Consider the following 12,343-nt stretch of genomic DNA (forward strand, 5'->3'; position numbering starts at 1 on the left):
GATAACCAATATCACGTGGTCTCCATGATTTGTGCCCGGGAAAAAAACAATAGGCCCTTCTCCTTCTATCGTGTGGGTTGTGAGGACACCAACCTCATCAACCCTGGTGTCAGAGTTGCTTTGCCGCCAAAGGCCCCTGTCATGGCTCACGTAACGACAACTTACTTACATCAATAAGTAGTATTAACCGGGACCAACGGCTTAACGTGCCTTCCGAAGCACGGATCATCTTCCTTTTGGACAATCTGGTGATCAGCCAGTTATGTCCTAACCAAACTAGGGACCGCAAAGTAATTTTTGTGATAAGTCCCCATCGGGAATCGAACCCCTTTACTGCATGTATACTATACATATCTGCCTACCCCTTCAGAGTTACAAGCTTGATGCTATGTTAGTCACATACCTCCAAAAATATTTCTTGGAATGTGGGTTTTATTTATTCCTTACCCTAATTCATAAAGGAAAATACTGATAAAGTTGTAAGGAGAGATGTGTCATTCATATCAGTACGATAGCAGGCTAATCTAGTGATATGCGTCAGTTGAGTACCGGTCGCGCTTGCGTTGTAGACGCATTCGTTTAAATCATGTGTCCACATACATAGAATCCTCAAAATATGGTGAGCATTATCACACTCCATTTATGATATAAGGAAGGAAATAAATTGTTGAAAATGACTGTTAATATTGAGTTACAGGGGTTGGTTTTGTATTATAATGTAATTGACAGCGGAAATAGGTGCTACCACAGTTTTAAATGCTTATTGCGTCGTGTCAATATTCATTGATATGGTTTAGAATTGACTTTTAAATGAGTTCAAGTTATTATTAATATTGTTTCACTGACACACTTGTAGACGACGATATGGCTCACTACCTATCACGTTGGTCTGACAGAAAGCTCGGTGAGGCGCGAGTACTTACTTCACCTTGTGATGGATATCATCATCATCATCATCAGCCCATTAACGTCCCCACTGCAGGGGCATGACGGGCCTTCCCTATGGATGGAACCGCGTAGGGAGAACGGGCCTTAAACCATCACGCGGGCCCAGTGCCCAACGGCTTAGCGTGCCTTCCGAAGCACGGAGGAGCTCCAGATGAAAACTTTTTTTGTGGTTACCTATCCTATGACCGGCCTTTGCGAAAGTTCCTTAACTTCAACGATCGCAGACCGAGCGCATTTACCGCTGCGCCACCGAGCTCCTATGAGCTGTGATGGATATACCTTAATGGTATTATTATGTTTTATATAGGAAACATTGTACCTATAATTATGTATGTGGGACGAGGCATGATGGAAACGATTATATTTTGTGTGCTGACGTGTTTATTTTCCACTGTTAACAATTTTTACATCTTCAACATGTCTTCAACTCAAAAACAACTGACCGCCATTTCCCAGTCATTATGCATTCCCCTCTTCTCTCCCGCTCACTCTTCGCTCTCTCTTTCACACACCGTTTCATTCAGCCTACCATTCCTAAATTATTTTTTTTTCATTCAACCTACCATTCCCAAATGTATTGTTTTTTGTTTTAGTACTGACTATAGTAGGTATGTTATAATGATTATTGAGAGACGCTAATACCTATTAGACAATTATTGTATTCATTTCATCTTCGGTCATATCTATACTTTTTACTCCCTATAGGTACAATAAAAATAAACATTATAGCACTATAAATAAACTATAATTTTGCTAATGTAAAATCTAATACATCTTTCCATTCAACATTGTGATTAATTTTCTGAAGCTGTATTAGGTACATCATCATCATCAATTTAAGAGCCACCCTCTTGTCGGTGTAGCATTAGGTACCTACCTCCAATATTTTTTAAGAACGTTTACGGCCTTCTGCCGAGGTTTTTCTACTTTGCGTCGGTTAGGGACTTATACACGTTAAGAAGCTGCAGTAGTTTTAAGGAAGTGAGAGTTGGTCAAAAATATATTTATAAAAAAGTACGAATACCCTGACACCAGGTTTGATAAGGTCGTCAGTCATCGTTCTCACAACTCACACGAGAGAAGTCCTGAAACTGCCTTTATCTTTTTATTGCTCTTCTACCATGTGAGTTGTGAGGCGGATTACCAACCTCATCAGCCCTGGTGTCAGGGTTATTATTGCTCTTTTATTTTTTATTTTATTTATTTATTTCCATAATTCTTAAACAATATCTTTACAGGTATACCCAATGCGATATCCATACATAAATGCGATTAAATATTTTATAAAACAAAGTATGAACACACACACAACATAACATCTAGTACCCACTGAAATAATTTAGAGACCGTTCTGTGAATTTCACCACCGAACAAGTAAATAAGTCAACTTCGTAGTTACGTTCCGCTATATCATTAATGTAGTGCAACGCCCTAGTGACAGGAGCACAGTCCCCCATGTTTGTTCTCGAGGGCTGCACCCGAAACATTTGCGGTCTCCGCCTTGGTTCTCTCGCGTCTCTGGGCACTCTCAAGTGTAACGATTCCAGTATCTGAGGGTTATGAATCATTCCTCTAAATACCTTAAAGACGTATAAAACCAAGGCGGCATTCCTCCTCACTTCTAGTTTGCAGTAGCCTACCATTCCCAAGACAAACAGTGTTGGATACATTAGGGGGTAGAAAGGATACACGTTGTACATTTTCTTGTACAGAGCTCTTGCACATTTATTTTGTATCTTCTCCACCATTTAAATGTACTTGGCTTCACGAGGATTCCATATAGTTGAGCCACTTTCTAGCCTATTGCGTACCAGTGCGTTGTATAAAGCCTTAATCACCGCTATACTGTTAAAATTTTGGGTTTGTCGGAGAACAAAACCTAAGTTTCTAAAAGCAATTTTGCAAATATTGACAATGTGAGACTTAAAAGTCAGATCTGCCGATACGGTAACGCCCAAGTCACGGATCTCCTCTACTCGCGGCAATATGACAGTACCCAAAGAGTAGTCATAATTTAGTGGAGATTTAGAGCTCTTGTGAATGTGATGATATTACATTTATTAATATTGAAATACAATTTGTTGTCAAGACTCCACTGCATCACTCTGCCAATATCTTTCTGTAACTTTTGGCAATCCGTTTCCTCCCTAATAGCCCTGTATACCTTTAAATCGTCTGCAAATAATAAACAGCCCGAATCATGGACTACTTCCGGTAAGTCATTTATGACTAATAAAAAAAAAATCTCTCTTATTGTAAAGGATCTCACTATATTTGGAGTATACCTATACAAACCCAAGGAATGTAATTCCAGCATTAGAATTATCTTCAACCTGTCGATATAGATCTGTGTCGTAAATTCTGGAGATATCCTATCTATAATACACTATCGCACGTCGACGATAAGACACTATTTTTCTTATTTTGTTAACAATGTTATTTTTATCAACTCATGTTTGTCATTCTTGGTTAGGAATGAGAAGAAAATCTTCTGTGCTGCTGATTCTTCTTCTCTCGTGTGGATTGTGAGATCAAAGACCAACCTAATCAACCATCACTATTGAGCCGCCAAAGGCCCCTGACAAGACTCATGTAGTGACTTGCTAGAGTAACCCTTAAAACCCTTTGCGTGATGGGTAGCGCCACAGATCATTAGGCTCATCTAGTAGCCGCGGTCGACTGTTTTTAACATGCCTTCCGAAGCACGGGTTATCTTACTAGCCTAAACCAATGATTTTCGAATTTGTTTTCGAATTCATGTTTGGATTTTCTACGATTATCACGTGCTTGGAGGTGAAGAGAACATCGTGAGGAAACCCACATTCCCGAGAAATCCGTTACGTAGATGTGTTCTAACCTGAATTGGGCTGATTTTCCCTTTGCGGGTTCGAATATCAGACAGGCCGTCGCTTCTGTAAAAAAACATGTCAAATCTTCAGGTTAGGTAAGCGGACCCTGATACCTATCTATAGCTAATGTCATGACTGTGCAACATAACATTTCCAAGAATCATTCGTAAGTAGGTAATTTTCTGTGATGCATATTTCTATTAACTTTACACAAATCACTCACATTTCCCATCAAAACTACATTACATTACAAAAGGTGAATCATTTATTTTTCTTGTTGCATTGTTTGATAAAATGAAAAATTACAAGTCGCCTGGCAATTTTTACGGGGCAATTTATTCGTTAGGCGAGTGATAATGACATCATTCAGGCGATTTGAACCTACGTGGTTGCAAGCTAACCATACTATTGTGGAAGTTTCCTCACTGGTTTTCTTTACCAAAACTACAAATACTATTTTACATTTTTGTTGGCATAATCATATTAGTTTTCAAATCGCACCTGGGGGTTCTCGGGTTGTGCATTCACCCGATACTTGATAGAAACAAATACCGTGTGATTTAACCAATTTCATGGACACTGCGGTTTCTGTCTACGTAGATATAAACATCGTGCGTCTACCGTGCGATAGCTTAACCATGCAGGCCTTGACTTAGCGACTTGGCTTTGGCCTAAACCAACGACGATACTTACCAACCGAAATAAACAGGAAAATATAAACAAACATGAAACAATCAACTTTGTGTCTCGTTGTAAATAAAATCTATATTTGAGTTACATGGCCTTTTTAGTATTACAAAAATCTATCTATTTAATATTAACTTTTTGTATACAAAGGTACCCAGAGTAGACCTAACGAACGGGAACAAAACTTCCCGTTGGTCAGATATTTTTGTCTGACCAGTGGGAAAAACCGCAGATTGCCTCAAAATGAAAGCGTCCAAACATGATGAGCTAGAAAATAATACATTAACTGTGGTCCTCTGTGATTCGAAACGGGGGCCGGATCCGGTCCGGTCTGGTCCGATCTCCAGTGCCAGACTTGCACCAATGAGTTGGGTATTAATTTACCTTAAGTGCAATTTTCACTGACACAGTTGGCTCAACCATTAAAACTATCGCGGCCAGGTATGACTCCCCTATTATGAGGCACTGGGCCAAAATACTCGTAAAAAGGAACGAAATTTTATGATGTTTTTTTCTACCACCTACGCTACTAACATTATCTTTTAAGTTTTATTCATGTTACTAACCAATTGGATCTATGTTATCTTAAAATTAAATAAATAATAATAATAATTAAGAGGGCGATACGGCTCATTACATATTTGGTCTAACAGAATCTCCATGGAGCATGGTTAGGTAGTAGTATCTTGCGATGAATGTGATACTCTGCCTAGCCCAATTGAGAATATCTTAATAGCCTTTTTTGTCCATTACAGAAAATAAGATAAATTCCAAAATACACACAAAATAACATAAAATCAATATAGTCGTGCCCGATTATGGATTACTTATGATAGATATGATAACCAGTGTCCAACAAACATAGTATATATACTATATATATAGTCATGAGCTTTTGTGTTATAAGAATGTTTTTTTTTCTTGTCCACAGGAGGTAGACATGGTGATAATCCTGACGGTGTTTACCTTGGCGTGGCTGGCATTGGTGGTGGCGGTGGCGGTGTTGATGATGCGAGTCGGCCGCCTGCGCCGGCGCATCGACGACCTGCAACAGCGCTCCACCGTGCACATACAGTGACTGGCTTTTCTAAACCTGTTTCTTGAAAAAATATTAGGATGTTTAGGTCAAACCAATACAATGTCTTTGCTACCAAAGGTCGCGTGCGTAACGTTTGTATGCGGATGTATGGGCCGAGTACTTTATTAGGTAATTTTGGAAATATTGGTCCTTAGAAAATGTATACGTCACGGATGCACTAACGCCCGTAGATATTCTAAGATGTCAACTCGAGCTTTCCTCGACGTATTCCACGCAAAGCACCATAGCTTAGATCACCAATTCTTGGATCACCAAAATTATTCCACGTAGAGCACCAACGGACAAGTAGCTACTAGTGTTGTAGCTAGGGGTGTATTTGATTAAATGAAAGATATCGATAAAATCGCTAGAACGTTTATTAACCATACCTGATAATAGGGTTTATGTTTTTAAATAATATTGCGAATTCAGCCTTAAATTATTCCAGTCACAGAATTTTTTTGTCTAGGCGACATTTAGAAAAAAAATGGACATCAACTTGACTGATTTGTGCTAGACAGTATTATAATGATGCTTATGGTGATCTAAACTTTGATGCTCTGCGTGGAATACGTCCTTTCCCCGACTCCGTTCTCAGTTGAGGCGACATTAAAGAAGACCTCGAACTCAGCTCAAAATCACCCGGGTTTACTTCAGTAAGGCATGACGTCATTAATTTCCTATTTGCTGGCAGTATGATAATGCTCGACGCCAGTACGAAAGTCCTCAAGTGAAGGACGTAAATGTAAACTTAAAATACCAAAATGCTCAACTGAGGCCGAGTCGGGTGGAGGAAAAGTCGGGTGGAGGAAAAGTCGGGTGGAGGAAGGGTCGAGTGGAGGAAAAGTCGGGTGGAGGAAAAGTCGGGTGGAGGAAAAGTCGAGTGGAGGAAGAGTCGAATGAACATCTTAGAATACGGGTGTTATACTACACCGCATCCCGCGCACGTTTTAACACCGTACACTATGCAGCGACCTGGGGGTTTAAAACCGCCACATCAAAGCAATTCATCTGAAAAAGCAATATTTGTTTTTTTTTTGTGACATTTGTTTGGATTGCGCACTTACTTTTATATACGCAAATGTCGAATTGCAACATTTTATATGAATTGCTTCGATGTGGTGTTTTTAACCCCCCTGTAAGTAGTTAACCTACAATCAAAAAAGTATTTTCGTGTTATAGTGAAAACCTTGTAAGCGCTTTTATACTTTTTACTTTTTTTAAAACGTCGAGACGCACTCGCTAGTTTCATTCCAATGAGCGACTTTACAGGCTACGTTGTCAAAAAAATAAAAATAAGTGGCGCTGTAGAGATTTTCCTTCGTTGAACCTTCTAATTTCATGGCTAACATAAGCAACTTCTATCTTTGTTTTTGTGTATAAATGACGACCCTTGTCTTCTTCTTATCGTGTGGATTGTGAGGTGGGATACCAGCCTCATCAACCCTGGTGTCAGGGTTACTATTGAGCCGCCAAAGGCCCCTGACATGGCTCATGCAACGACTACTTACTTACAACAGTAAGTAGTAACCGGGACCAACGGCTTAACGTGCCTTCCGAAGCACGGATCATCTTACTTTCGGACAACCCCCTGACCCTTGATACCCATACTTCATGACCCTTGTTATTACGCCCATTATTCTGATCAAAAAACGTGAAGCAATATAGGTAGCATCACTCTATACGTATCTGATCCGTATCTGGCCGTTGCTATTATTTATTTATTACACTTACATTTGCAACATTACAGATATATATCCATTGCGTTACAAACAATATTCATATCACAAGAACTATAAAACTACTACACATTAATATTTTTATTGTTATATATCATTAGACAGTACTAACAGGCATCAAAGGATCAAATACTTTTACACATTCACTCAACAATTCCAAACATTTTATTTATGAATAGTTATGTAGCCCGAGGATTGAAAAAATAGGTAATTATCACGTTAAATCTGAACAGCGCCATCTATATTGCTTTTGGTGGGAAGTCCTTCATTAAAAACTACATTTTTTTTTTTACTAAGGTAGATTGAAACTAGCTTGTCTATTGTGTGGTTTTGTTACCAAAAATCACACCAGAATGAGATTTTGCAAAAAAGGCGTTGACGTGGTCTTCACTTGGCAACTTTATATCAAATAGAAGAAATAGCATTTTTCTTCAGTCGCGTTTTCAGACTTCGTTTTTCTACTAATATTTTGCTAACTGAATGTCTTTGTCTATAGATTAACGGTCTACAGAAAACAGTAGGTTATTGTCCCTTATTGGTTTAACTCTAAACATTACTTTTATTATAAAAAGAACTTAAATCAGAGATCGTGAAGTTGTAATGAAGTTGACAAAAATATGTGTATTACGTGAAAGTTTTAGGGTGTATCGTAAAAGTTTCTAGTCATATTTACATTGTAAATAATATACTAATCATAATTGTCGTCTGTTAAGTATTTTGTCTGAGTTTAAATTAAATAAATCTTGTTTTGCACAGTATTGTTTGAATTTAGTAAATAGAATAAAATAATTTTGCAAATAAATGTTCAGCTTAGATAGACATTTAGGTATCTATCCACTTGAAAACTTGAAAAGGCTACATTGTAGCAATATTGCTATTTGACATTTGTTGGCTTTGCGCACTTTTATATTATTATGTGCAAATGTGGCCTACTTAGGCCCCCTGTTCAGCTCAGCGCAGCAGTCTTAATTGGATTAGTTCCAACACAATGCACATACAAGTCTTGACATTTAATAAGTTTTTGTATGTGATCTAAAGTGCTCAACTCGCCCACTTTAGTTTTCTAATTTGATAGTTCAGGATATCGCCCAGTAGGTAAGTTTTATAAACATATAAAATGCCTGGGTACATGCAGATTATACTAAAATTCCTCTTACCTACACGAAGAGATAGATAAATCCGCATTCTACGTCCACCGCATTTCATCATCATCATCAATTTAAGAGCCACGCGAGTGGGATGGCGCCCAGAGTAGTCTATTACAAAGCCATACTAGGACACCTGTCCTCCGCCTCTGAATAGCACTGACAGTTACTGCTGGCCTCTGTCAGGTTCCACCGCATTTATGTCTATTTATTCATTTTTTTCCCGTGTTACTATTGCAACTATACCCCTATACCTATGCTCCATACCCCCTTTGATTGAGGGGAGGCATGTGCCCAGCAGTGGGACGTATATAGGCTGTTTTTTATTGCAACTAAGTATATTTTAAAGTGTAAACAATTAAGTAAACAATTAAGTTTTCTTTGGAAATCAGCATAATCAAAACAATCAGTATAACTTAAGGAGATTCGCCCAATCCCGTCAATCTCGAATGGGAACTCGTCATATTATGTTTCGGGATTGATCCCGGAAAATTAGACGAGATCTCACGAGGTCGGGTTTTTAAACCTGGGGGTTTACAATGCCGCATTGAAGCAATTCATCTTAAAATGTAATACTCACTTTTATATCCGCAAATGTCACAAAATGTCTTTTTAAGGTGAATTACTTGAATGCGATTCCTCCACCGACAAGAGCGCAGCTCTTAAATAGAGAGAGAGACTTGAATGAGCCCTTTCCAGGCTCTTGCTATGTTATTTAGGCAGCCACTTTTTCAAAGTAAGGCAATTTAGTCCACGCAGAGGATGTTGTTGGCAGGAAGCTAGTAGTAATATATATCCTGTGGATGTATTCCAGGAAGCTGAAGCTGGATTCGGAGCAGCAGCACGCGTTCCACAACCCGGCCATCTCCCCTAATGAGGAGCTGGCGAAGCGAGGGTTCTCCATGTACAATGCAGACGACGTTGAGAGTGCCCGCGGCGCGCACGCCGACCGGTCCGTACATTTTATATTTATCAACAACATAACATAATCTTCTTCTATCGTGTGGCTTGTGAGATGGATTACCAACCTCATCAACCCTGGTGTCAGGGTTATCATTGAGCCGCTAAAAGCCCCTGACTAGGCACATGTAACGACTACATACTTATATCAGTAACTTAATAACCGGTACCAACAGCTTAACGTGCCTTCCGAAGCACGGATCATCTTACTGTCGGACAATCAGGTGATCAGCCTGTAATGTTATAACCAAACTAGGGATCACAAAGTGATTTTTATATGTCCCCACCGGCATTCGAACCCGGGACCTCCTGGTCATGAGACCAACGCTCAACCACTGGACCACAGAGGCCGTATATCTACCTATCATTAATCTAGCTCCATTCTAAGTAATTTGACAAAAACCCGTCTAAGTTGCCTTCCAAGAATCCGCACACAACAATCTCCACACAGAAAGTCCCACAGTAAACACATTTTCATACAATTACAGTAATACCTATACGGACATCCTCATTCCCTTTACTTCCGACGACACACGATGCATGACAGACAGACAGAAAACGTGTGAAAATCGTAGTTCCTTAAAAAGGCTCGCAAAAAGTCAATGTATGGATGATTATTTTATTTCCTTAGAGGTCTATCACACTAGGTGCGCATACGCAGGCCTGCCGCACAATGCAGCCAACGGTTCACCATACTTACACTTCAACAATGAGCGCTTTGATGCGAAAGCCAATTAATTACATGATCTTTAAACAATGATGGGTGATTAATTAATTAGAAAATGGTACTAACTATTTTACGACAAAAAATACGGTGTGTTGTGGCAGATTACGCCGACCTCGCCGACGTGGTCGTGGCCCTCATTCAGCGCTTATCGCTATCGACCCACTAGGGTCGATGATTTTTTCAAGTACGTATTTTCCTCTCAAACGACTCCCTAAACCTAGGTTCATGTTTTGACGTGTAGTAAAAAGTAACTGATTTGACTAGTTGGAAAGCCTATTGTCATATTTATTAGTCACAATACCGTAACCGTATGTAAAATTTTAAGTAGTTTATAAATAAATACCTTATACCCAGCAGTGGGGCGTATTTATTTGTTATGTTATATTATAACCAGTAAATTTTCCAGGCAGACGGGTGGGGAGTTCGTAGAGGAGCTATCCCGTGAGCTGGACAGCAGACAGCAGCGACAGGCCAGCATCAACCAAGATCGCACGCAACAAGAACGCGTGCAGCAAGATCGCATGCAACAGGAACGCGTGCAAGACCGACACACGCTCCCGCAACAGCACAACCGACAGCAGACGCAGGAACAGCAGTGGCAGCAAGTTCAGCAACACCAGTCACAACACCCCCCTCCATTCCTGTTGCAAAGTATTGAGGAAAACAAACGAAAATCGCGAAACCTCGCCAACCCCGTCGCCAATGGTGGCAGGCAGAGTGACACCAACCCTAACTTCATCTATTGAACATGCTCTTAAACGCCTCTTATCCTGTGGGATAGGCTGAGACACTTACATCTCATTCGATCGAGTTTTGACGCGATATGAATGCAAAGACCTCTATGACAGGTAAGAACCTAATAAGTAATCAAAATATAATAATTAGACCGAGCAAAGGATGAAGTATAGTATTCGGATTAAAAATAAATTGAAAATGAACCCTAAAATACCATCATAATCACAGTATTATCGCATGCAACCAATATCCCCATTGCATATATCTTTGCATTAGTATGTGGAATACCTTAAAATCGTTCTCTATCTAATCAAATCGAGGACGCAATGATTTGATTATTTACAAAACGATTTCTAAATAATTATTGTTCAATTACAATTATGAGTGATAATGCAGTAAATCCTATATCTTTTTACTTATTTTTGATTACGAAAATTAAGTTAAGAAGATTTATTTATTGTAAAATTGTTATAAGATTAATAAAATTATCTTAAACTTTATAATATTTATTTTATTGTGTTTATTCCTCTCCCTAGCATTATCCCATTTTCCACAGGGACCGCTTACCTAACCTAAAGATGGATATAGAGGTAGGGGACGACCCAAGAAACTGGATGGATTGTATATAAAGGAGATGTGTGTGAAAGGTGTGAGTACTAAGAATAAGACTGACAGAGATGAATGGAAGAGGAATACGTGTTGTGCCTACCCCACATAGAGTGGGATAAGGGCAGGAGGGTCATCATCATCTCCCTAGCATTATCCCATTTTCCACAGGGTCCGCTTACCTAACCTGAAGATTTGACAGGTCCGGTTTTTTACAGAAGCGACTGCCTGTCTAACCTTCCAACCCGCAAAGGGAAAACGAGCCCAATGCAGGTTAGGACACGTACCTCCAAAAATACATTTCTCGGGAATGTGGGTTTCCTCATGATGTTTTTCTTCACCGCTGAGCACGTGATAATCATTTATGATACAAACATGAATTCGAAAACAAATTCGACAACCACTGGTTTAGGCTTGTGCAGGATCTCCGCCTCTGCAGCCGTTGAGATCTTCATCCGTATCCCTGGGCAATTAAAAAAATACCTAGGTAAAAATACGTCGGATCCAAAGAAAGTATACTGGATTGTTTTATAGGTAAGTAGCATAGAGCAACAGGGACCTCAGGCGGACCGGAGGTAAGTAAATACAGTACCAAACCTTATAATTTTGGTTCCTCCTTTGAGCTAGGTTATCCAAACATCGTAAAGGGACAGGAATAAATCATAATAATGCATTAAAAAAAATCCACTTTATTCGATTTAAAGGGGTACAAAATAACAATCTCAACGAATAAGTTACTAACATTTAACAATTGGTGGGTCTTATACCTAACTTAATTATTATCATAACCGTCTTAAGTATATTTTTTCACCTGTAATGTAATCATGTATGTTTTACGTGATTGTAAAAAATGATACAAATAAATACCT

At 39.2% G+C, this 12,343-nt stretch overlaps 1 protein-coding gene across 1 annotated transcript; it reads left to right on the plus strand.

Moving 5' to 3' along the window:
- Positions 1-517: 517 nt before the first annotated feature.
- Positions 518-11,373, plus strand: LOC126371343 (ataxin-2 homolog). The gene is made up of 4 exons (XM_050016650.1): positions 518-619; positions 5,416-5,558; positions 9,261-9,398; positions 10,540-11,373. The coding sequence occupies exons 1-4, from the start codon at positions 617-619 to the stop codon at positions 10,877-10,879; spliced, it is 624 nt and encodes a 207-aa protein (XP_049872607.1). The 5' UTR covers positions 518-616; the 3' UTR covers positions 10,880-11,373.
- The last annotated feature ends 970 nt before the right edge of the window (positions 11,374-12,343 follow it).

Source organism: Pectinophora gossypiella, chromosome 12 (assembly GCF_024362695.1).
Source record: "Pectinophora gossypiella chromosome 12, ilPecGoss1.1, whole genome shotgun sequence".
NCBI classification, from domain to species: domain Eukaryota; kingdom Metazoa; phylum Arthropoda; class Insecta; order Lepidoptera; family Gelechiidae; genus Pectinophora; species Pectinophora gossypiella.

What these genes read in the sequence shown, in the direction of transcription:
- LOC126371343 (XM_050016650.1), top strand. An exon ending in CGCTCCACCGTGCACATACA is followed by an intron (nt 5,559 to 9,260) that starts GTGACTGGCTTT and finishes GATGTATTCCAG; the next exon opens with GAAGCTGAAGCTGGATTCGG. An exon ending in CGCGGCGCGCACGCCGACCG is followed by an intron (nt 9,399 to 10,539) that starts GTCCGTACATTT and finishes TAAATTTTCCAG; the next exon opens with GCAGACGGGTGGGGAGTTCG.